The sequence below is a fragment of the Bactrocera tryoni genome, chromosome 5, assembly GCF_016617805.1.
Source record: "Bactrocera tryoni isolate S06 chromosome 5, CSIRO_BtryS06_freeze2, whole genome shotgun sequence".
Lineage (NCBI taxonomy): Eukaryota > Metazoa > Arthropoda > Insecta > Diptera > Tephritidae > Bactrocera > Bactrocera tryoni.
This window is the reverse complement of record NC_052503.1, coordinates 36,270,876-36,298,280: the sequence shown is the minus strand read 5'-3', so window position 1 is coordinate 36,298,280 and position 27,405 is coordinate 36,270,876. Positions and strand designations below refer to the sequence as shown.

Sequence of the window (27,405 nt, the reverse complement as noted above, 5' to 3'; positions counted from 1 at the left end):
TAAAGTTAATTTTAAAGATCTTAAAACCGCTGATACGAATTTATTCTATGATGCCTTGTACGAAATTACAGTATTGCATCTTAGTGTGAAGCTATGGTTTAAGAAACAGTTTGAGATTGTTATTGCTGCGGAATGACTGGACTTACAATGATGATAGGGAGAAGGAAGGATAGGAGTAGGTGGTAAGACCTTTGAAACAAAAGCCCTAACGATCGGGTGACTTACAAGTATATCCAGAAGGTTACGTTTGTTAAACGTAACCCAGACTTCAGATTTTGTCTGAGTCTAGGTTTTTTGCTTACTGAGCATGGGCCACTGAATGCATTTTTGTATTAGAGATACCTGTCTGATAGATCGGAATGTTTATGTGGGACTCGTTTTGACGATTGGGTGCACGTTATTGCACGGAGGTATGGAGATTGGCTGGACTGACGGAAAATTAGATTTTCATTAGTCGGAATGCCGAATAGTTAGACTAGTTTGGTATGACCGGAGTCTTAATTCTGGTACTAAGGCGAGCAGGAGCCCTTAAAGCTCATTTCAGAGGTTCGAACCCTACCGAGGCGATTACTGTATCCATTCCAAACTACCAAATGGTACTGAAAAATGTCTGGAATTGATTTAATCAGCTGTGTTTTTGAGCGCCGTGGGATATCCTCAGCAAGTATACACGTTAAATACACAGGATGGTGTGGAATTAAGCTATGACACTATATATGTATGTTTCTGCTTAACGGTAGTAGCCCGATTACGCCTATCTGTAATTCCAATCATTATGCCAAGAAGATTTTATGTATGTTTTTATGTTTCTTGTACTTCACTCGAAAACGGATTTGCACGAATGTGTGCTCGTTTATTCCAAAACTGAATGCGTGCTTGAGCAAAGTGAGAAAGTCGCTTCAATAAAAAAAAGACAGGGGCTTGAAATAGTTTTCCCCCTAAATCATAATCAACATTTTCCTTAAATTTTTTTTCATCCGAATTCTATCTATTCTAAAATTTTCTCAAAAAATATATTAAATAATGGAAAAAAGTTAGAGTTAATACATAATATACATACCGTATTGTGTGTGCTACATACATGCAAACGCAGTTAGTTGCGCTCTCCCCCTTTTACTGGGCAACTGAACGAGCGCCCAAGTAAAGCATGCAATGTTGTCGATGTCAAAAAAAAAAAAAATACAAAAACTACTCACGAAATGAGCTGTTTTCGTGAAAAAAATACTAGAAACCTACAAATAAAAAGAAGCATGTATAAAAACTGAACAATAACTAAGTGAAAAAATCGTAATTCGAATTACTCCCGCGAGACCACGACTTCGACTATCATACGCCTCCGCAGCAGCTAATATAGTCTCTACTAAGCCAGCAGCAACAAAAATCGCAACGCAAAAACTTAAAAAGCACATTTGAATACAACAACATTACCGCCGTTTCAACGTCATCATTAGGTTCGCGCCACGAAAATGGTCAAAATTGTCTGAACCGGCGTCGGCATTGTGGCTTAGACAGCGAACGCGGTTGACGATAACGGCGGTGAGTAACGACACACCAACACAACCGAACAACCGATCACGAATGACTACTGATCTACAGATCACAAAGCAACAACAACAGAGCTAACAATAAATAATATTTAGCAGCAGCCAGCGCAACAACAACGCCATCAGGCGGTGCAGCCAACGATTGGAGTTCGAGTTTTTTTTGCTTCGATTTTGCGCTGACGGATTTCGGTTCGCCACTCTCGCAGCAAACACGTTTCAGCATTAGCTACGAAATACAAAACAATTATTGCCAAGTTTGCCAGTACGTCGAGACTTGGTGGCTCAGTTGCTTGGGCGCAGCGAACGTGTTAAGACCGGAACGGTGTTTGAACGTGTAACAACGCACGATTGAAATTTGCTTATTAATACAAGACGAGTCGAGGCAGCGCAACGCTCAACGGAACTTGTTACCTCAACCGCTGAGAGGCGCTGGAAAAGTGCAACGAATCGGTGACAAAGAAAAAATCGACGATAAAACAGAAAATCAACGGAAACGAAGTTCAAACCATCACATCCACAACCACAAGCATTCAGTTTCGTGACAGCATACAGACTAGAAGCAGTAGCCGTTTACGGTTGTGCGACTCAATTTGCGATAAATTACCGACAATTGCTATAATTAACGTTAAAGAAATTGTGCACCGAAAACTGTTAAGTAATAGTCGAACTCTCGTCTGCTTGTTTATTAGATATTACGCGACGTCACCGCCTTTCGATTCGATTCTTGACAAGTTCGTTAAACGCGCTTGCGAATGTCGTTCTTTCGAAACTTCCGCGCGAAAACGCGTAGTAAGAGTACGTCTCGCGACACCACACCTGTGAATACGAACTCACGCCCCGGCAGCGTGATTAGCAACACAACGACGCATACACTTGGCTCATATTCGGCACGTCGTGAATCGATTGATTCGCGCACTGATTCACTGCTCAATCGTAGCGACACCTTCATACTGAACTCCGATCAGGAGGATAAGGAGGAAAGCAAACAGAATTCGTCGAATAGCTCAACGCTGGAGAAAAAGTCGAAAAAATCGAAAGTTCTAAGTAAATTTGCCACTTTTACCAAACGCAAGAAGACGCCAACGCCGGAAAAAGTCGATTCCTTGGAGCATCACCCGAGTGATAATGCCACCAACACTTACTACAAATGGAAAGCCGATGGTCCGACTTCGGCTCATACATTGGATTATGATTCACAGTCGGATCCGTTTAATTTCCTATACGAACAACATTCCAGTTTAAAGGAAATGCAACAGGGCAGTAGTAGTGGCTCCATGCACTCATCGCACAGCTCCAACTCCAGCCTACACAATCAGCCTTTTGACTCGTCCACCTATCGCAAGGGCAAAATACCAACACAGTTAAAGGAACAATTGTCACAGCTGAAAACACAAACCAAGCCCGACTTGCACGAAGATGAGGAACTTACAGCTGAGCAGGAGTCCGCGGCGGATAAATATAAGACAGTGACGCTCAACAGTTTTCGTAAGTCATTTCGTGAAAAATTTCTGTTGAATCAACACAATCCACCACATAATCCTGCTTGGTTTGTGGAGGTTGAACCGCCCAAATGCGAAACGCTCGCGCGCTGTGAATCCAAAGAGAATCGTCCCGACTTTCTTGTTTTCGAGAATGAAAATTACCGCCCCAATTCACGTTCACCGGTACGTGATAGCAAAGAGCGTACGCCACGCAACAACAGCCGTTCACCGGTTAAACGTAACGAGACATTCCGCATGGAACGACCGACATTCGATGCGACCAAAAGTAGTACAGAACGTCACAAGGGCATATCGACGCTAGTGGAGCCATCGATACGCATTGAAATTAAGAATTCAATAGCGCCGAATATGCCTTCGCGCATGGTGCCGGTGGGCGTGGCGAAACCCATGCTCTCGCCACACAATACGCAGGAAAATTATCACAGTACAACGGCGCGCAGTAATGCGGCGGTCACCGCCAACGCTGTACAGCCAATTAAGCCGAATAAAGCGGTTGGTCGTGATAAGTCGCCGCTGCATAACTGGGGTAAGCCGATCACCGTCACACCGGTACGCTATCCAACGGCCGCCAAAAGCGGCGCAACCACAACAACGACTGGCCGTTACCAAACATTGGTGCAAATACGCAATGAGGCCAATGCTAAAGCGGCGCCCACACCGAATCAGACGCAGCGGTCACCAGTGGGCCGCAGTCGTCTATCTACGCGCATACAACTGGGTGGAGCTGGCGGCTCGCCCACCTTACAGAAGCGTCTCAATACGCCCGGTACACGCCATTCACTTGCCACACCCTTACAAACGACGACGCTCAACAGCTATGAGCTGCTGAAAAACACGCCAGCATTGCAAACTAAGTCCGCCGTGGAGCAACGGAAGCTGCAACAGCCAAAGCACACTTACTTTGGCGACGCGGCCCTGCATACCGCCAACAGTAACAACAACAGTAAAAACATTTCGACGACTACCTTTTCGATGGGTCGCACGCCGGTTCATTCAACTATCGGCGGTTTCGGCGGCGCCAGCAGCTATGCAACGTCTGCGAGTCGGCTGCAACAACCGCAAGTGCTGCGCGCAACTGGCGGCGGTACCAACTACCGAACGCAGCAGCAACAGCAACAACAACAACAACAACAACACCAGCGTGTGCTTGTGCCAACACAGAGGCGTTCGCGATCGCCGATCAAAATACCATGGCGTTGAGCGGATCAGTGGTGGTTTAGCTGGTGGTTTTTGTACTGCGTGGGCAAGTCGGGGTTCGCTGCCTGGCTAATGGTGGTGTGCGTGCGCGGGAGTCGTTGCGTTCTACGATTTTTTCCAAATATTATTAGCAGATATACATATATATATTTTTGCCAATTTACCATAAGAAATTGCTGCAGCAAACCGGAAATACTCATTTCTCGTGCGGACGGCGCCGTGTAAATCGGTTTCGACAACGAAATTCACTAAAAAACTGCTAAATGATTAATACAACAAACATAACTGTCGCTTGTTATGACTGATTAACATCTGCTTCAAATAATTACTTAATACTTGATGATAATAAAAATGGACTGAAAATCAAAAGCGCACATTTCGAATCCAAAACGATTGTGTTGAGGCACCAAGTTATTAAAAACAATAAACAACAACACAAAATTCCAAAATCCCAATTTAAAATATTAATATGATTGTATATATAAAAATGAAAAATTAATGACCGCGTACAATTAAGCGGCACTTATTTAACTAAATTCATATTTTTATACACTCACATGCATCCAAAACTGTACATATGTGTATGTATGTAGGTACTTGCATGCAAAAACGAATGAAAATTGCTCAATAATTCAATAATAATGAGTATACTGAAAATGAAATTATTTTGCGTTTTTTGTTTTGTTTTTCTGTGTCACCTTGAGGTTCATGGAAATGGTAATTAAGTGGTTTTCTGCTAAAAGGTGATCTTTGCCTCAGAGATGAGATCAGCCCTTGAATACTGAAGCTGTTGTAAATGAGGCGTAGTTACAAGCCTTTTGCGCGTATAGTAATATACCTCTGAGTGAGCGAAGTGTGATGAAAACTTGAAAAAAGTGAAATCAAGGCGAGCATGACTTAATTTAGAAGCGGCTACAAAGTATAAATATTCATATGTAAATAGCTGGGGCTTGCGTGCGCGTAGTGAGTTATCATTCTTTCATTAAATCTTTACTCTAATGTAGGATTGGGTCATAGACTAGCCACTGGCTTAGAAACATACTACTACGAGCAAAAAGTAGTAAGACTTTGTTCATAATTTTAAAATTCTTAATTTATTCTTCGGAATCTATGTCGTACCGTTCAAAATAATCCCCCTTGGCTCCAATACACTTGTGCCAACATTTTTTTCCAATCCTCAAAACAGTTGTTAAAGTCAATTTCTGGAATAGTCACAATGCGCGTAGCGCTTCACATTTGATGGCTTCAATTGATTCAAAACGGTTTCTCTGGAGCGGTCGTTTGAATTTGCTGAATAGCTCCGGACGGAGTTAAGTCAGACGAATACGGCGGTTGCGACACGATATTGGTTGAAAATTTGGGGGAAAACTCACGAAGAATCAATGTATTATGCGATGGTACGTTATCGTGTAGAGAATATAAAAAATAAATTGTCGGATCATAATTCCGGCCTTTTTTAGGAATATATTCGCGCAAACGAAGCATAGCACTCAAATATTATTCTTTGTTGACAGTTTGGCCGGTCGGAACGAATTCGGATTGCACCACACCTCAATATTCGTCGAAACTGTCAACATAATTTTGATTTTTGACCTGCTGTGACGTGGTTTTTTCGGCTTCGGCTCACCTTTGTCACGATACTCGGCCGATGGATTGTCTGTTTCTGGGTTGTAAGCAGAGATCGAAGACACATCGCCAGTAATAATACGTTTCATGACTTTCTGGTAGACGGAAAGCATTGTTTCATAGACGTTAAAGCGACGCTGTTTTTCGCAAAAATTGAGTGATTTTGGAAGCAATAGTACTTTTACTTTTGTTAGGCCCCAATGAGCTTTCAAAATTGTTTTCACCGATCCCTACGATATTCCAACGATGCTAGTAAGATCTCTGACTGTTAATCGTCGATTCTCGAGCACCAATTCCTGTACTTTATTGACATATTGATCATCAGCTTGTGCTGATAGCCGTTCTGCACTTATATAGTTCGTTGTCAACGCTTTCTCGAGCATCTTTGAATAATTGGACCAAACAAAAACATTTGCTCGCGACAAAAAATTATCACAGAAGGTCTTTTCCAACATTCTGAAAGTTTCGGTATCTGAAATTTGATTCCGCACACAAAATTTGATGGAAGTTTTTTGTTGACGTAAGAAATCTACTGTGCTCTTACTGGACATTGTCCCATAGACACTCATGCACAAACTGGCAAAGTTGTATGGAAGAAGGTGCAGTGGAAAGTTTCTGGCACTTTCTTCTTCATTGTCCAGCTTTTGCATGACTGAGGCTGGAACATCTCGATAGTCATACCTTCAATGAACTAGAAGACGTGGCCGAAACTGTCATTGACTCTTGGAAAATGTGTGATCGGCTCAAAGCGCTTTGTCGATATATGCGGGTCTTGTTGATATGTATATTTTTTTAGGTGTTCCAGGTACCGTAATGTACCGGCGTTATAAGCTATTCAAGTCAGATCCCTTATAGGATAGACCATTTAACATAAAATAACCTATCCAACCGTCGCCTATGACAATAATCCATGCCAAATTTCGACAAATGTACAGATTCTTGGAGATAAAAGAATGTGTGCGAAATTTCAGGCCGATATCTCAAAAATTAGTTTGCGTATATGCTGATAGAGGGACATGACTACCTCGATTCAGTTCGTCACGGTGATCATGTGTATATTTTATAGGGTTTCCGACGTTTTCTTCTCAGCCAGCTGACCTAATCGCGCATGAGAGCAGTCTCTAAGAGGATTGAACTATTATTTACAATTGTGTCTCTAAATCTCGCTTACTCATTGCGTTGTGTGTAAAGTATGTCGTATGCCGGAATTCGCTAATTTAATAAATTGCGTAAAAAAATAATTGTAAAACTCGCAATTGACTTAATATGAAGCCAAAAACACTTAATATTGAATTATCTGCGTACTTTTGAAGAGACAAATTTCTGGGTCGTACATTTCGAAAGTGTGAAGAGAAAATTCTCCGAAGGTGTAGCAATTTCCCGCAGTAAAAATGTTGTGAGACTGTTCAACACAACAACATTTTTCTTGTTTTCTTTATTTTTATTATTTTATTGTTTTTTTTTTTTACAAATGAAAACGTGTTAATTAATGCAAAAACAAGCATGAATTTACATTTGAATTAGTGATTTCGCGTGGATTTGTACCTTAGGTTGGTGACTTCTTGCTGTGTCGGCGGGGCGTCGCTGCCATCAGCTGTCGGCTGATTGTTTGCACCGCCGGTTGTTCACTTTGCCACTTACCATTCGTGCGATTAGTTTTCTTCAGCCACACACACACACATATACATGTGCATTCAGTCGCAGTGTGAATGCTTTTCAGCCGAAATTCTCAGCCAGAAGCAAAGCAGGTCAGGTTGCAGTAGTACATACTGTAAAACCCGTCCAAATGTGCGACGCGAGCATACTCGGGCACTCAAGAAAGACCCGAACGATTGCTTACAATTGGATACAATGACACTAGAGACATAGTTTAAAGTCTACGTTAAGTGCGAACAACGCGCACAATTAAACAATGGCAATAACGATTGTTATTGTTGTAGCAAAAACAACATCGAAGCGTTGCTATAAAATTAAACAATTAACTTAAACTAACTACCTACTAGGCAACAATTGCTAAGTTAAAGCGAGTTTAAGCTCGACCACTGTGCTGGTGTTAGTAAGTATGGTCGAGTTGCCAGATTTAATAATAGCAAGAAAAATGTAAACTGTTTGCGCCGAGACTGTAATACCCTTCCGTGCAAGAACTTGATTTTTGAAAATTCAATCAGAGGTTGGAGCGTTGCTTTGGTCATAAATAGATTAAATAGCGTTTCTTTCTATGTTTATAGCTGATGGTTTAGATGGCATCCGAAATCCTAATTGCATATCCGTATTGAACCAGGGTACATAATTTTTGAAAGAAAAAAATCATAGTGGGAAAAACTCAGGATAAAATAACAAAAATGAAAGAAAAACTAATTTCCAGGCGATATAAAAGGAAGGGAAGGGGAAGGGAAGAGGAAAGAGTGCCGCGTGGTTCAAATTTGAGGATTAAAAACGGTTAATATAGATTATAGATATATAGATAGAGTTAGGTAAATATAAGGCAGCCTTTTAAGTTGTCTGACCACTGCAGTATATTTCAAGCTGAGGTCTTTACAATTGCGAAAGCCGCGGAGCCGACCTATAATGGAGACAGTGTCAACATCTGCGTAAACAGCCAAGCAGCAATTAAGGCGGCAACCTCGTATCGCATATCGGCCAGTAGTGTCTTGGGAAGCAGGACAGTGGATAGTGTTGCAAACAACATCACTTTACTGGGTGCCAGTTCACAACGGCATCGAGAGCAATGAAAGAGAGCACAATATTTCTAAGAATGGTATACGGCTAACACCCGAAAACGTGATCAACATTGGGAAAACAATGCATTGTTTATACGACGAGCTGGACTGCAAAACGGTCGGAATTCCTATTGGCACTCGATAGCAGAGACTGTAGGAACATGATTGGAATACTAACTGGTCACGGTCTGGTGGCCGCAAACGCCCGCAGAATGGGGTTGATAGATAGAGAATACTGTAGAAAATGTCTAAAGCAAAGCACTAGGGAAACATTGGAGCATCTATTGTGCACTTCTCCCGCCATGCCACAGAGTCTGTCGAAATTCGTGTCTAAACTTTCGCAAAAAATGCCCAAATAGATCCCATTACTGAGGCTATATTATGTAAAAATGTCTTTCTGGAATAATCACTCAAATTATGTTTACCAAGGTTTACGCCGTCTCATATCATATTCACTTTATTTAGCTTGTTTCCTATTAATTTTGAAGCTACGTACATGATATAAACTTTCTGAAAATATGAAAAGTGAGTTCAAATATTTATATGCCAAAGGGTCTCGAATAGTTATAATATAATTAAGTGGATTTGCACTCGATTCCAGTTTTACCTAAATGGTAGTTTGTTAACCAAGTCTCATGAGTGAAAATCAACAGTACTTTCATCATGAAGCTATGAGAACTTTATAAAGTCGATGATTTTTGTTGTTTGATAGGTGTTATGAAAAATGTTCTAGCCTTTTTTGGCGCTTTTTCGCCATTATACTAGATGTTTTAAAGGCAAAACCTATGTATCCCAACCTCTTATTTTTAAGAGTATTTATATACGTATTTATTTTTAGTATTCTTATTAACTGTATTGAAATTTGCTACTCGTTTGATAGCAAGATAAATTCGCGTAGAGTCATACGAACCTCTATGATTACCTTTTTGTTCGATTCTCTGTCTATGTTGATGATCATTATCGGTTAACTCTCATTCATACATGCATTTGTATTATGCATATGCTTAACTTTCTCATATTAGTAGCAGATGTTAAATCGAAACTAGCAATGATTCAGCGCTAAGATTTTCAAGTAGAGCAAATCTGTCACCAGAGAAGTTGTTGGTGTGCCGCAACCACGTAGGTTAACAAACTAGTACTGAACTCCGATTCGTACTTTATCTATATGTAGTAAAAGTAAGTTGATATCAATTTACTGATTGTTGGGACTATAATAAGTTTAAATAAGGAAAAAAGTTAACTTCGGCTGCACCGAAGCTATAATATCCTTCATATATGGAAAAGTTTTCTTGATAGAGTTTTATTTTGAAGGTTCAGTTTGTATAGCAGCAACATGTAAATAATAGTGGTCTTATCTGAACAATTTATTCGGAGATTATACAGTTGCCTTGTATATTATTTAGGTAGGTAGGAGTGCAGCCCTATCGGGCTCAGTTAGCACTAGATGTGCCATTTTGATGCACTGTTCGTAGAACCTCCAGTATCTGCTATTACGTTTCACCTTCTCTCCCAAACCATTTTGTGATTTCGATGAAACTACTTATGTCCGATATGCTTTTAGTGGAAATCCATTCAAGGTCGCCTCGGATTCGTTGAGGAAAGCTCCTGCCTTTGCCAAATCATCTGCTTTTTCGTTACCGAAAATGTTCCTGTGGCCGGGAATCCAGATTAAGTTTAGTTGGAGCTTGTCTTTTATTGAGCTTAGTGCTCTCTTGCAGTTGTGAACTATGCTGGAGTTTGTCATGGATGAAGCCAAGGCCAGGAGCGCCGCCTGGCTATCCGTAAATATAGTTGCTTTATTTATATTCCCGCGGTTTTCCAATAGAGCTTCGCAGGCTTTTTCTATGCCTAGTACTTCTGCTTGGAAGATGCTAGTCGAGTTCGGTAGACGTATAGAGAGAGATATGCCAAGATCAGCGGAGAATACCCCCGTGCCTACTCCGCAGTCCATTTTGGACCCGTCGGTATAGACTGAGATGGTATCGCCCTCTTCTATTGAACCTCTTCTCCATTCTCGTCTAGATGGTATCCTCACCTGGAGGTGTCTATTAAAGTCCAGCTTTGGGAGAATGTAGTCTGATTTATTAATGTTGAGCTTGTTTAGGATTACACTTTGTCTGTAGTTCTGCTGATTCCAACCTCCCAATTCTTTTACTCTTGTCGCCTTGTATATTAATCCGAATGAAATATCGTGAGGATATCTTCTAAAATCAAAAAGAGACTTGCGTTGGATCGGTCAGTTTGTATTTCAGCTACATATACTTATGCTATAGTTGTCCGATATCGGTGCTTCCAACAAATGAGCAACTTCTTGGAGAGATGTGCAAAATTTCTGGCCGATATCTGAAAAACCGAGGAATTAGTTCGCATATATACCGACTAACAGACAGATGGGTATGGCTAAAGCAACCCCACTGGATACGCTCATCCTGAAAACCCTTAACATGATTCTATACATGCATATTTTTTTTAGAGTCTCCGACATTTCGTTCTGGGTGTTACACACTTAGTGGGAAATTTAATATAACTTGTTAAGGGTATAAAAAAACTATTTTTTTCGAAAGGCTGCACAGAAGACACAAGCTACTTAAAAATTTTGAAGTTGCGAATCATAGCAAAAGCAACCGATGTTGATAATTCTAAGATATTTTTTATTGTTTTCTCTTTACTGAAGCTTCGTAAAATTTTATCTAACCTAGTTATGTAATACAAAGTCTAAAGCTCAAACTGTGTTACTGAATGACACCAATTTCGCTGGAAGAAAATATGCTTTGTGTTCTTTGTGTTTATGGTGTTAGAGCATTAATAGTTGTTCTGGCTTGGTACTAGAACTAGGACTAGATTTACTAAGAAATGCATGGTGATGCTCTTTTGAAAATATATATACATACATATCTAAACCTACTTGAGTGAAAGAAAAATTGTGAGACTAGTTTGACTGGCTCAGCTGGTCGTCACTGCCGTTTCTGAGTACCATTAACTCGTCTCTGAGTTTTGTTGTTGCTCGACTTGTAGTCTATGCGCTTTTTGTTGTTTGTGCTTTAATTTAACACGAGCAAAAATCATGATTCGCTAAATGCTTTGTGATGCGGAATTCTTTGCTGTTTGTCTGTTCGCTTGTTGTTGTGTGGAGCAAAATTGCGGGGGTTTCCAATCCAACAAAAACAACTATCGATTGTTAATTTAATTCACATTTTTATTGCTAATTTTTACTATTTTTTCCATAATACAAATGCTGAGTTAAGTGTTGTGCTGGAAATGAAATGTAATCAGGTGAAAAAATTCAAAGTAAACACATAGCCGTTCCGCAGAGCGTAGCTGCTTTCGCTGTAAGGTTGTCTTTATACCCTGAACAGGGTATATTAAGCTTGCCATGAAGTATGGAACACCCAAAAGGAAACGTTGAAGACGCTATAAAGTATCTATATAGTATAAACGATCAGCGTGACACCTGAGTAGATTTAATCATGTCCGTCCTTCTGTCTGTATATACGTGAAATATTCTTTCAGTTTTCGAGATATCGATCTGAAATTTTGCACACGTTTTTTTCTCCCTAATAAGCGGCTAATTTGTCGGAATCGCCGATATCGCCCTACAAACTAACTTATCGGAATCAAGTTCTTGTATGGAAAACTTTTTCGTTTGACAATATTTCTTCAAGAAATTTGGCAGAGATCATTATCCAGGATAGCGGTACAATCTCCGAAGAAATTTTTCAGATCTGATAACTATAGCATATGACTGCCATGCAAATTGACCGAAACAAATCACATTCTTGTAAGAAAGCTTTTGTATTTGTGAAGGGTATTATAGCTTCGGTGCGACCTAAGTTAAGTTTTTTTGATTGATTTCTTTGTCATCTCCGTCAATAATGAATTATTATTGCTATTAATGATTTGTTGTGTGTATGTGACGTAAATTGATGATGCTTGAACTTGCAGTTCTTTTATTTTTGTTCATTCACATCAAAAAGTAATTCGCGCATGTTGTTGTTTTCTTTGTTTTATTTCATTTGATGAAAACGAATCTGAAGGGTACATTAGAGATCACAAAGCATTAGAGAAAATGATGATGATCGTTAACATTTCTTTTTAACATTCGCGTAACTAAGCATCATAAAGGGTTATCCATTTCGAGGTTCCTTATTATTTTTGAAGGATAAACACAGAAACTTCAAATTTAATGGGGAATGTTTTTTTATCATTCGAAAGAACATTCTTTGACATTTGGAGTGATGTTTCGCTCCAACGCCGGCATCGAAGCTGGGTTGTTACATATTGCCTCAGGAAAAAGTCTAACGGTGTGATGTCACACGATCTTGGTGGGCAATCGACCGGCCCAAAACGTGAAATTATCTGCTCACCGAAGTGTTCTCTCAATAAATCCATTGATTGATGCGATGTGTGGGAAGTGGCGTCGTCTTGCTGAAACCAAATGTCGCCGAGATCACGGGCTTCAGTTTCAAACATCAAATAATCGGTTATCAAAGCGCGATAAGGGTCGCCTTTGACGGTTACGTTCTCACCGGTTTCAGTTTTGTAGAAAAATTGATCGATGATTCCACCGGACCATTAGCTCTTGAACTTCTTCAGGTAACCTTTTGTCCCTAACGCCGGAGCCGAATCGACTCTTCACAGTCTTCGTGTACACTCTCAGCTACGACTGCTATATTTTCTTCACTGCGTAAAGGTTAATGGTTAAAATGTGATTTTTGGTCAAATAATCGTCCTTCGAATGTTGGATTCTGAGCAATTTTTGGTCGTCAGTAAATTTTTGCGGAACAAACCGTTCACACACCTTTCGTAAGCCCAAATGTTCGGTCAAAATGCGATAAATCGATGTTTTGGAGATGTTCAATTCGGTGATTTTGGCTGATTTTTGATGAATTCACGCACAGTTTCGATGGAATTTCCGGTGATCACATGCCCACATGTTGATAGTCATTTATGTCCTTAGGACCACTTTGAAAACGTTGAAACCACTCGTGCACTCTGCTACTGGATAGGCAATCATCGCCATAAACTTTTTCATCAATTGAAACGTTTCCAATTTACTAATTAAAAAAAAAATAATGTTGGCTCTTTGTTCGAAGCTCATTTTCGCACCGATAACACAAACATAAACCCTTAAAACGCAATAACTTTACTTCCAACCGATGAAATGTCATGAAATTCTCACCGAACAATTGATAAAGATAGCAGATTCTAACGCATTAGTCGATATATAAATAGATGGCGCCACCAGGGGGCGCTAGATTCAAGTCCTGTTTACTTTGGAACACATCTTGTATGTACCTAAATATTGATCAAGATTCTGCGATTTGGAGTTAAATTATAATTATCAGGCCACACGAGCGATTTTGGAACTTAGTTATCGAATAGTCGAATAGAAAAATCTAGTTGCAGTAACTAGTAGGAGAGATTCTCAAATTAAACTTCAAGATTCTTAAAGTCGATATTTTTTGTAAGACACAATTGCCATTGGACCCCTTGTGTTGAAAGAATTCTTGAGCCTTGAGAATATCAGATAAAAATAAAATGTTTTCAATAGTTTAATATTTAAAGGTATCTATGTGAGTCGCTTGTTCGATTCACCAGTTTCTATGACTTGACAATTAACTAATAACTGACAGCTTCCATGAGGACTTTTGACGGTTTGCAACATAACGTTTGGTTAATTAAATAGGTGGAAATAAATTTATATTACTTATCTAATTAATTTTGCTTAAGCCATATTGCTTAAGAAATATCATTTAATATATAAAAATAAATGATGAATACATACATATGTATGTATATACAACAATTTGATACGTATACATTTGCATATATGTACATATGTATGTATGAACATATATACATTTATTTGTGCTTCCCCTACTTTCGATCAGTTCAACAGCGATCTTTGCGCCTGGCGAGCATCTGCTGAGCGCCGCGGTCCCAACACCAATCATGTGTAAACGGCGGCGATCAACACGGTGAGATCATTTTCATTTTCGATTGTTAACTCTTTTTGCTTTCGTTGCTGTGATTATTGTGGCCACATGAATAGCTGCTGTGGTCGCTTTTATTGCCATAATTTTTTTTAGCTTTTTCCTATTTTGTTTGCTGTCATATAAAAATGTCATAAGAAATTAGTTTCTCGTAATTTTCTATTTTTGCATTTTGCTTTTGAAAAAAAAATATGGAAAAAAATGACATGTGCAAAATAATTATCTAACTCATTGGAAATTGTAACAATTATTATTAATTATATAATTTTTTACATTCATTTCTATTATAAATGCATTAACGGATGTACATACATGTATACTTTTACAAGCATATGTATGTACATATGTATGTTTATATATATGTACATATTTATAATATGTTAGGTATTTATATACATGTAAGCCCCATTGACAGTTTTATTTATTTTAACGTTTAAATTTATCGCCTCTTTCGTGACTAAATTTACCTTCATTCTGCTATTTTCTATTCTTTCATGCCTTTTTTTCATACTCCCGGTACATGTTGCTAAAGAGTATTATATTTTTCTTTCTCTAATGTTTGTTTATATCAATTAGAACTAATCGAGATAGATGTAAGGTTATATATCCATATGTATATAAATGAGCAGGATGGCGAAAGGAGCTGAATTCCGGGTGACTATCTGTCCTTCCGTCAAACAGACCGTATAAATCATAGCTTGAGTAAAATTTATATATCTTGATGAAGCTTAGTATAGACTTTGTTCAACATTTTAAAGTACTTATTTTTCGGAACCGATGTCGTTCCCGTCAAAGTAATCCCCCTTGGCCGCAATACACTTGTGCCAATCCTCGAAACAGTGGTTAAAGTCAATTTCCGAAATAGCCTTCAATGCGCATAACGATTTCACATTTAATGTCTTCAATTGACTCAAAACGGTTTCCATGGAGCAGTCCTTTGAGTGTGTTGAATAGCCAGAAGTCACACACGGAGTGAGATCAGGCGATTACGGTGGTTGTTACACGATATTGGTTGAAAATTTGGCGAAAAACTCACGAAATGTAAAACGAATGAATTATCCTCCCAACCAATTGTTGTCGGCCCATAATTCTGGTCTTTTTTTACGAATGGCTTCGCGCAAGTGACGCATGACAGTTAGCAGTTGTTAATAGTTTGGCCGATCGAAATTAATTCGGAGTGCACCACAAATCGATAATCGAAGAAAACTGTCAACATAACCTTGATTTTTGTCCAGCTTTGAGATGAGGTGATTTTTTCGGCTTCGGCTCACCTTTGCCACAATATTCGGCCGATTGATTGATCGTCTGTTTCCATTTTGCAAGCATAGATTCACTACTTATCGCTTGCTTTCACTTTTTTTATACCCAAACGATCTTTCAAAATGGTTTTCAGCGATCCTTCCGATATTCCAACGATGTCAGTAAGATCTCTGACTGTTAATCGTCGATTCTCAAGCACGAATTACTTTATTTTATAGACGTGTTGATGATCAGTTGATCAACGCGTTCCCGACCCTCTAATTGGACCAATCAAAAACACTCGCTCGTGACAAACGGTTATTACCGACACTCCGACAGTGCGAAATTTGGTGAAATTGGTTGATAACCCCGGGCACTCCAGAAATGGCGGTTATTTTGAAAACTACGAAAAGTACGATAACTCAATAAATATTCACGACAGGTATATTATAGAATCCGCTATCAAAATAGGACTATGAGCGTGGCATCGTCCACATTTACGGGACTTTTTAAATCTTAGCATCTATTCTCCCCAATTGTGAAAAAATGTGGCAAAATCTTGGTGGGGTCAGATTTCCTATATAACACTATTATAATTTGATTATTTCAATTTCCAGTACGCTTTGCAAAAATAGTGCTTTTAGGGTATACTGTCAAAATGCGCAGATATTGAAAATGTGGACCTAGTGCTTGTGGTTAAATTTTTCACGAAAATGTTAATATAAAGAACTGAAGGCATTTTCTCGGCTTTGATTCTTGCTGACTGCGAGGGTATAACATGTTCGGTTACATTCGAACTTACCCCTTCCTTGCTTGGAAGTATTTCTTTAGCTCTCTTCGTATATTTTTTCTTAGCATATTCTAATAAAACTTAGTTAATATTAACCTTTCCCATTAATATAGCTAATCTGAAAAAAGTAGGTTATGACTCACAAATTAGCTGAATTTATAAGTAACTCCGATTTGGAAACAAACATTAAATAATTTGCGATGAATATTTACATTTAATCAAACGAGTTTTAAGGTGTTTTGTTATTAAGATTATTTAATTAAAAGACACGCTTGATTCTGAATGACAGTACTAAGATTAATGATAGAAAACCTATAAGAAAGAATTAGAAACATGTGATTGGGACAAGTAACATCATAAGCGAAATAAAGAGGAGAAGGCGACATGGAAAACCTGCCAAATTTGTTTGTAAATTGAAGCAAAAACGCAAAACCACCTGCCTTTAGGTAAAATCTCATAACTCAGGATCCACCAAATACGATGGGTAACATTGCCCTGACTTTTCAATGTGTGGATAAATTTGGACCACAACGCACAAACAGTGTCTGTGCATTCGGTTGATATTTTACCGAACCTATGCGTGAATGCGATGTCTGTTATTAAAAATCGGAGACAGTCTTTTTCTGATAATAATGGTACCCCATTTCAAACGGGGTCAGTAGGGTACCTTTTTTGAATTTTTTGTTTTTTTTGCATTTTTTGTTCTATACCCTTACAATTAATGTAGAAATCCACTTTACCATTGGAAGGTTTCGAAAAAGGCCCAAAAATAATAAAAATAGCGCTCGACGTGCGGAGCGCTCGGAGTGCACACCTCAGCCTTCAAACGCGTTTTTCTCAAAACGCATTTTTTTAAACTGGCGGACATGATACCGATCGAACTACTCAACAGATTTGCTTAATTTTGTTTTTAATGTTCACAAAACGCCTGGCTATCGTCCCTATTTCATAATTCATAATTTTTTATAATTTATTGACAATGTTATGACAAAATTTATGAAAAAAAATGGGCAAAAATTAAAAAAAAATCTCAAAATTTTTTCATGATTCTTGTAGGGACGTTAATTATTCACGTACTTTTTAAGAATAAATTAGGTTTTTGTGTTACAGTTGATGAGAAATCGTGTTCGCCAGTGAGAAAACGCATCTCATTCACCCAGCCATTTCTTCGACAGATGTCATCAAAAAATTCCGAAAAAATTTGTTTATACACTCCACGATATTCCTCATGATATGTGAAAAAAGTTCTATTGTAGAATAAAAATTTCTATGAAAAAAATATCAAAAAGCAGGCCAGATTACCCTGACCCCTTAAATTCATTTTTTTTTTGTATTGAAATTTCATCAAATCAAAGTAAAATCGACGACGATTTTTCAAAAAATTTAACGTTAGGACCTTCTCCAAGAAGAAACGTATAACTGCGCAAATGTCACGTCTTTCCTTGCTGTAATTATAGGTGGCTTTGTAATTAACGGTGAAAAGTGGATAATAGTAACGATTTCACAACAATTTAATCTCGTTTATGTTCATGTTTGAAATTTTGGCCTTCACTACTCGTTCTTGTCGAAGAAGGTGTGTTTGCAATCAAACTTTTCGATACAGTTGAAAGCAATAAAATTGCAACGCTGCAATTATTGCAAGATAACAACTATTTTTAAAGTATTCTCTAAGTTTAGAAGTAGAACTTTCTTGAGTTATGTTGGACGGAGAGACTATAAAATATACATATTTAGCCATGTTCGCCGGTTAGTCTGCCTGCATATAAGCGAATTTGTCGTTCTGTTTTTTTTTTTACTTTTCTCAAGAAGCTGCTCATTTGTTGTAACCAACGATATCGGATGACTATAACATAGCGATCAAATAAAGAGTGGTCCATTTCGAGGTTCTCTACTGGTTCAAAGAAAAAACACAGAAACTTTAAATTTAAAGAACATTCTTTCGCATTTAGTTTTTGAAGATTATCTCTTTCAAATGTTGGCCGCGGCCACGTCTCAGATGGTTCATCCGTTGAGTCCAATTTTCTATGGCTCGTTCGAGCATTTCGACTTGTAACTGGCGAATGGCGCGCGTGATGTTTTGCTTCAACACCGGAAACGAGGTGAGATTGTCCACATCGACTTTAGACCTTACATATTGCCACAGGAAAAAGTCTAACGGTGTGATGTAACACGAGCTTGGTGGCCAATTGACCGGCCCAAAACGTGAAATTATCTACACACCGAAGTGTTCTCTCAATAAATCCATTGATTGATGCGATGTGTGGAAAGTGGCGCCGTCTTGTTGAAAGAAAATGTCGCCAAGATTACGAGCTTTTAATTCGGACATCAAATAGTCGGTTATCAAGGCGCGATAACGGTCGGCAGTGACGATTACGTTCTCATTAGTATCAGTTTCTAAAAAATATGAACCGATCATTCCATCGACCCATAAACCCTAACAAACAGTTGTTTTTTCTGAATTAAATGCCAGCGCTTGAATCTCTTATTCGTCCCAAATGCGGCAACTTTGGAACAAGGAAGGGAAAATGACTCTTGATTGCTTATTTACCACTCGCTACTGTAGGCGCGAACTCACATACTAAAAACTGTTAAAGGTACTCAGCCCGAAGGTTTTGTGCGCTGCAGAGCTCACGCCGTTTCAAATGGAGATGGGTGCTTCACTGAAAAATAAATATAGGCACATTTTTACAATTAAACATAGAAACAACCACTTGAGTGTAGAAAAAAGTGTGTGTGTGTGAAAGTACTTAGAAAGAAGTCCACGCTACGCCAAGAACGTTGAGCATGCGCCTACGCTTTAACTTCAATTAACTGCACTGAATTATGAAACAATGTTTTTTTACACGCTTTTTTTGCTGCTGGTTGTTGTTGTTGTTTGTATGCCTTGTATGTATTTTTAATAGCTCTTTGCAACAAGAAAATGCAGTGACGGTTGCGAGTGCACTTGGCAAACAGGCGCAAACAAAAGCAGCACATGACTATATAGATGTGTTAGTGTACTTGTATGTATTTGTGTACGCGTATATATATGTACCCGACATACATATATAGTATATATGCATTTATACATGTTTGCATAGGCATAACTGCATTTATTTATAGCACAGGGCCCGTTGAAAGAACATTGTCATGCTTGCCTCAGCTAGTGAGTGAGTCACGCCCAAAAAGTGGGTCATCGATTTGGCACGAGCTTTAAATGTTACACATGCTGGCTATGTCACAGCCCAACACAAAAATAAAAGCAACCACAACACTGCGCCTAACGAGCAGCAATGTAGTGTCGAACAAGCTTACAAACTGCTTACAGCCAAGTACAATTGCGGCAACATTCTACAATAAAGTGAGAATGCTGGTAAGAAGGCTAGTTGCACGTGCAACATAATGCAACAAAACGAATTAAACCAAAGCATGGCAACGTCGCGGTGAAGTCTTGCAACTCCAGCGGTAGAGAGGAGATACTTCGGCATTGAGAAAAGTTGAGATAAACCAAATACGATTGGTGTGAAAGGTATTTATTTTAGAATTTGGATTTGGTTTGGTAGTAAACTGGTTATTTTGATTTTGCTTACTTTTTCTTACCAACGTGTTTTTCAATAAAAGCGCTATAGTTTGGGATGTCTGTGAAAATAGATTTGTATGGAAATGGAATTCTATTGCATGGCCACCACGGGCACGCTTGCAGAAATTCAGACGCTGAACCCAATTTTCGTCGGTTTTCAAGCATAAATCAGCCGATACTGCTGCAATTTCACGTTCGATATTCGTATGAAGTTCATCAATCGTCGCTGGCTTATTGGCATAGACCATAGACTTGACGTAGCCCCACAGAAAATAGTTAACCGGCATCAAATCCCATGACCGAGGCTGCCAATTGACTGGGCCATTTCGTGAGATAAAACGTTCAACAAACTTGGTTTTCAATTAATCGATTGTGACATTCGCTGTGTGGCTTGAGGTGCCAACCTGTTGGATGTACGTATTGTCCAAGTCCATATCCTCCACTTCTGGCCAAAAATATTCGGTTATCATTACGCTGTCGCGATTCCCCTTTACAGCAACGTGCCGGTCTTGGTCATCACGGACGAAGTACGGCCTAATGATGCCTCCGGCGATTCAGCCAGAAATGCGCCTTGTCACTGAAGATGATTTTTCAATGAAAATGCGGATCATTTTCAAGTTGTTATTCAGCCCAATTCACGAATATACGAGGCATACGACGATTCTGGTGGTCAAGCGGTTTCAGTTCTTGTGTTAATTTTGCTAGAATGTAGGTCAAGATCTTTTCGTAAAATTCGCCACATTGAGGTCACAGATATGCCCAACGCTTGAGATAGACGTGTGAGAGACTGATTTGGGTCTTCTCAATTGTTGATCTGACGGGACGATTATGATGGCCATACATTTGACATAGCGCTCTTAAAGTTAAGGCCACTTACTCCGAAATTTAGCAGTAAATTTTGATAATTTCGTTGACTCGTTGTTGGATCGTATATCTTTCCATGATGAACTGGCAAACCTTACTGAAGAAAAATGTCAAAAGAACTGGAAAGACTTTGGCGTCATTTGCTGTCTCTATCGGTTTGCATTCGTAGCGTCCGCATTGAAAACCCCGTTACTAGTTATAGAGAAGACCTGCGGAGTTCTATTGAATAACTTCGGGTGGATAGAGGAAGCTATCGTTTACACAGACAGTCAGGCGGCATTGTCAGGTTTGTCTTCGCCAAATATCAATTGCAGCGTAACCAGCTCACTGGCAGATCAACCTCTTCTTATTCTTTATTTGCGTATATGGTCTTTTCAACGGAGAGAAGGTCTTCCCCTTTCTCTGCTTCCCCCAGCGGATACTGCGTCGAATTCTTTCAGAGCTGGAGTGTTTTCGTCCATTCGGATGACATGACCTAGCTGCTGTGTTTAATTCGCTGAACCATGTCAATGTCGTCGTATAACTCGTATAGCTCATCGTTCCATCGAATGCGATATTCGCCGTTGCCAATGCCGAAATGACCATAAATCTTCCGAAGAATCTTTCTCTCGAAAACTCGCAAGGTCGACTCATCAGATGTTGTCATCGGCCCTTTCTCTGTACTATAAAGCAGGACGGGAATAATAATTGATTTTAAAAGTTTGGTATTTGTTCGTTGAGAGATGACTTTACTTTTCGTTTGCCTACTCAGTCCGAAGTAGCCTGTTAGCAAGAGTTATTCTGCGTTGATATTGTTGTTGGTGTTGATGCTGGTTCCAAAAGATAGACGAAATTATCTATGACTTCGAAGTTAAGACTGTCAACAAGGACGTGGGAGCCAAGCAGCTAGTGCGAGACTGTTTGTTTGGTGACAGAAGTTATTTCGTCTTGCCCTCTTTCATCAGATCCATTTTCTTTGCTTCTTTGTTCAAACTTGTCATCGGCGTACGCCAACAGCTGTACACACTTATAGAAGATGGTACCTTCTCTATTTAGTTCACGATTGGGAGCCGCCTTGTCTGAAACGTCAATGGGTATCGAGCGGCTCGGAGAGGTCCTTCCCAGTTTACAAAGCCGTATTAATTTTTCGGGGATACCAAAGTTAGACATAGCGACATAAAGGGAGCTCCTTTTGGTGCTGCCAAAAGCAGCTTCGAAATCGACGAAGAGGTGGTCTGTGTCGAAACAGGTCTTTTCCACGATTCGGCGCATGGTGAATATCTGGTCAGTTGTTGATTTTCAGGCCTAAAGTTACACTGATAAGGTCCAATCAGCTTGTTGACTGACTTGTTGTGGGCTTTACTCTTTCACATATAATTCTCAACTGAACCTTATATACGATGTTTAGGAGACTTATCCCATATATTCTACAAAGAAGCTGATGCATGCTCCTTATCCAATCTATCTAAAATACAATGAAATCCGTTACGTGCGTTGCATCGAAGCTTGGCATACCCTTCATAATTAAAAAAGTTTCCATATTAGAATTTGACTTTGATCGCTCAACTATAGTGGTCCGATATCGGCGGTTCCGGCAAAGACATGGTATATAATGCCCGGTTTCACGGTCCATACTTAAGTTGTGCCTAAATAAAATCTTAGCTAAGTATTGTTGCAAACTGAGTGGTCGTTTGCGTTTCACAGTCAATGCTCAATTTTTATAAAATTTTATTATGATATATGGCAACGTTATGGGCAACATATGTTTTACAAATGTCATTCATAAAAATATGTTTGAAATATTTAAATTATAACAGACAATACATAAATTTGCGAGGAAAATTATATCAAAAATTGATGAAAACAACAAAAGAACCCCAAATTTCATCACTAGCGAGTCAGAGCACCTATGGGAACTGAAGGAAATGTATAAGCTGTTATTGAGTGCAAACGAACGGACACTTGCCCTACGCTACGAAAGATGTCGCTGAAAATTCAAAGCAAATTCAAAACAAAAATCAGCTGTTATTTAAGCACTGCTTAAGTCTCCCCTTTTCAGTACTTAAGCATTACAAAAGTATGAACTGTAAAACAATATTTTCCTGTTTTATCTTAAGTACAACATAAGTATGGACTGTGAAACCGGGCCTAAGTCTATTTAAGCATTAACTCTTTTAAATATATGTATATATATAATAGATTTTAAGTCAAATTATATAAAAAAAATAGGTATGAGTTTGAAAACTCAGGCCTTAATTAAGCTACCATAAAATAACGAGAATTTGTGGGATGATAGAAAATTGTGTGCAGTAATTTTTTTTTACATCGGAAATATTATTAAACTGAAACAAATTTTTTTTGAATCAAAAGATAATAATATTTTTATAAATTGATTTAATTGCAATCACCTGTTGTCAACACTTATATCATTCAATCACTACCTAGTGGCAACACCTATTCTTATGTCAAACTTCCGCCGCCATTTGAACAGTTGAGTATCCGCGTCGCGAGTGAAAATTTAGTTCAAAATAGTGATTTTTTTAGTTTTTTTAGAAAAGTGTAGTCTTCTGTCTAGTTCATGGTTATTTAATGTCTTTTCTTGCATTAAAAAGTGAAATAGATTTCCAATCAATGTTTTATAATGTGTTTGTAGTGAAAATATCCGTGCCTCATATAAGCAGGCGCAGTCGGTTCGCGAAAATGCATCAAAAACTGTATCTTCATTGGATTTACTGTTCAAACATTGCAGGTAAACTCTTTTAAATTTAGAAATTGAGACATTTAACCACAATTAACTCTTTCCAAATTGTTAATGACTGCATGAGGAGTACCCAGCTGTGGCTGGCTGTGCCCAGCGGAGCCCTACTTTTCATTCGTGCTTGCACGAAGCGTTCAAATAACGGCGCCACCTACTTGTGGCTTTATCAAATTATCGCTTATTAGTGCTGCCTTTTAAAATCAGCTGAGATCAATTCGAATGCATTCCTAATATACTCAATTATTCATAAATAGATGGTGCAATAAATTGTTTGTGTGGAATGTGATGAATCAAATGCGCTCACACTGACGTATATGGCTCAGGTTGTTGTTGTTGTTGTAGCGGCAGAGTTGGCAGTCCCTGGCTGGATAAAAGTAGTGGTACGTTCCGGTTACCTATACCCGACTGTCGTGGGAACGGTGTCTCAGCTCCTCATATTACGTCGTTTTCTGCTGAGCACCTCTTTCCAGTTAGAATTTAACGAGGATTTTCCAACATACTCCGTTTTAAGTTCAGTTTCCAATTTTTTCGGCTGAAGAAATATATCATTTCTGTTTTTTTTAAATTCTTTATTCTTGTATGTGCAGATGGAAGCTCTTACGGAGTGAACCAGCCATGCTTAGATAAATACATATGGACAAATAAGTAGGCAAACGAGCACATAACGGGCGACATTTGAACAAAAGCTGAATTTAGATCACAAAACTTGCCTGAAACATACGCTTTTGTAAAGTTCGGACAGACTGTCAGGTGACTGAAAGTAACCAATTTCAACAACGAGCAACGAGTATGTTTTTGGACGGGTTTTATAATATTCATGCCACATACATATGTATTTATATACATATCCACATATATACGTATCCACTTATGTATGTGTAGGCATGTATGCATGTGGTTAAGTAAAAGCGTTGGCATATTAACACAAAATAAATGCACTCGTTGAGGAAGGTCGCTTGGTCGGACTTGGCGACAGGATGTGGCAGCTGCAAAATGTGCCAGAATTGTCAACGTGGGATTTCATTGTTACTCGTACTAGAACAGCATCAGCAGCTATAAAAAACGAGGTCTATTCTCCAACAAAAAAAAAATCATGTTTGCAATGCACATGAATGTGCACTCTTATGTGGTTGTATTTGTGAAATGTGAAATCATTGCTCGGTGTTGTTGCAATTTTCTGCTGCAGTTGGTGTCACAATCGGTTTCGTTTCATGCATTGTTTTCGTTGTAACTGCATGCCGCATTAATTAATCATATTGCATAGTATTTAGTTATATGTACATTTAATACTCTTACGCTCTCCGACAGAGTTTTTCTATACACGTGATACTAATTTCTTTACCATGGAAGCTTGAAAAAAGCATGAATAGCATTTGTGTCACAGGGCAGCAAATTGATATTTTTAAATTTTCTGAGTGTGGTTTTACACCGGGCTCATTGAAAAATCAGATAACAGGCAACATTTTTTAGTATAAATGAAATCGGCACTGATATTAAGTATATTTTACTGAAATCCGGTCACTCATACCACCTGTTGATTTAAATTTCAGCTTCTTTAGAAATGAGGGCTTTGAATACTCTGCTAAAATTAAGGGGGTATTCTACTCTAGAAGCATGAATTTCAGGTAATTTTTAAAGTGTCGTAAAAAAAGGCAATTAATATTTTTACTATCCATTTTTTATGGTGTTTTTATTGATATCTTAAGAATACAGAAAAAAAAAATTTACAAAAAAATATTAAAAATTAAAATAATTAGAGGGGGGGGAAAGACAGGTGTAAAAAAAATGGCTTATCCTGGTGACATTCATCCTGACTCTCCTGGTGGTCTGAAAAAAAAATCAAAAGAAATTCTTAATTTTCAAAAATTTTTTTGGAAAAATGGCGACTGCCTGAAAATAAAAATAATTTTTTACGTTTTTGTTTTTTTTGAACTTCCTGATTTTTTTTAAAATATTAAAAACAATTTGACATGATGCTGGTAGGAACGATAAAGGATTATATAAAGAAGGTTCACACACAATTTCAAGTAAATCGGTTGTATAGAACTTGAGATAATGCCGGTACCGTGTGGAAAAAAGTAGTTTCGAGAAAAACGCGTTTAAAAATTCGATACGGCCGAACGGGGCTAGGTACTGCGTCACTAAAGTAACTGTAGCCCTTAAAATACGTTTAATTTTTAAAAATCCTTTGGAGGATATGTCCTTAAGGGTATAAACTTTAAATATATGAAAAAAAATCGAATTTTTCAAAATTCTAGAGTAGAATACCCCCTTAATCGAACTATTTGGATATGTAAATAAGTAAGAAATAACTTAAGGTGCAAAATGTCAAATAGTGATTCGCAATCTAAGCAATTTTATATATATCTGTGATCAAATTGAAATTTTAATTTATACTTCGCGTGTTTTCTGAATCGATAATTTTCTGTAAGTTAGTAGTACTGTTGGTGACATCTATGCTAAATTTCATGTCAAGATATTCATTAGTATTTGAGATATTTGTGTGACTCTAAAGTTGAATTCTTCACATTCACATGACCGCTCCGAGGACACCGTTTTGACTCAATTGAGGATATAAAAGCTGAATCGAAGAAGGCTCTGATGGCCACCACGACGAAGGATTTTTCCAAGTGCTATGATGACTGGAAAATTCGTTGCCATAAGTGTATTGCAGCGGGAGGCGATTATTTTGAAGGAGATGAAATGGACAAAATTCACCTTTAAATTTGATCACAGAGTACATATACTATATATAACTCATACACTGACCGACATATTCGACATACGCTTTGCTAGAAGAACGGAAATCATTGTACGTAGTACATATATGGAATTCGGGCTAGATCGACCCGATTTTGTCTATTAACTATTTTTATGCCTTAAAAAAATGTTTCTCATGTTTCTCGTGATTCATAAAGGTTACTCACGTAGAATTGCCTATCATAGTCAGCCTAGTCAGCCGGATGTTCAAAAACCCTGATATTAGGCGGCTAGGTCAAGTTTTCTTCCATTTTTATCCATTGTAGGCACAAAGATACCATTCACCGTATTCAGTAAAACAAGCTTTCTCATTTTCATTGAGATAACTCATATATTGGCCGATATATGAGGTGTAAAGTCACCTAGAAGTTCGCCCATCGAATGTGCTCTTCATTCTCTGCACGGCTAACTTTCCAGTGATTAACTCTGAGTCCACAACTACGGCAGCCTATACTGTTGACACTGCACTGCTAGCGTCGAGTAGCAATTCTACTGTCGCTTCCAGAAAACTGCAAACGCAATTGACCGCGCCAGAATCGTGGCTCATCGAATGGAATACTGGCATACGGGAATACTTTTTGAAGGGAGAAAAACAGTTGAAGCAAGAACTTGATGACAGTTATACGAGTGGACTGCACACGATGTGCCCCATCTATAGCGTGGAAAAACGCCAGAGCCGACTAGCAACATTACGACGACTGTATTTTGGGATGCGCATGGAATAATTTTTATTGACTATATAGAAAAAGAATATAAATAGCGATTATTATATAGCTTTGGATCGTTTAAAGGACGAAATCGCCGAAAACGAAAACTTTTGAAGAAAAAGAAAGTGCTGTTGCACCAAGAAAATGCAACAACAAGTCAGGGAAAA

At 38.5% G+C, this 27,405-nt stretch overlaps 2 protein-coding genes across 2 annotated transcripts in view; both read left to right on the top strand.

Annotated features, from left to right (window-relative positions):
- Window positions 1-27,405, top strand: part of LOC120776772 (four and a half LIM domains protein 2) — a 241,449-nt gene that overhangs the window by 52,334 nt on the left and 161,710 nt on the right. The gene's annotated exons all lie outside the window — the stretch shown is intronic.
- LOC120776774 lies at window positions 1,126-4,905 on the top strand. Its single transcript, XM_040107750.1, has one exon. It carries the CDS (start codon window positions 2,297-2,299, stop codon window positions 4,244-4,246), a length of 1,950 nt encoding a protein of 649 aa, XP_039963684.1. The 5' UTR covers window positions 1,126-2,296; the 3' UTR covers window positions 4,247-4,905.

Coding starts and splice junctions, on each gene's coding strand:
- LOC120776774 (XM_040107750.1), top strand. CDS start 2,297: ATGTCGTTCTTTCGAAACTTCCGCGCGAAAACGCGTAGTAAGAGTACG.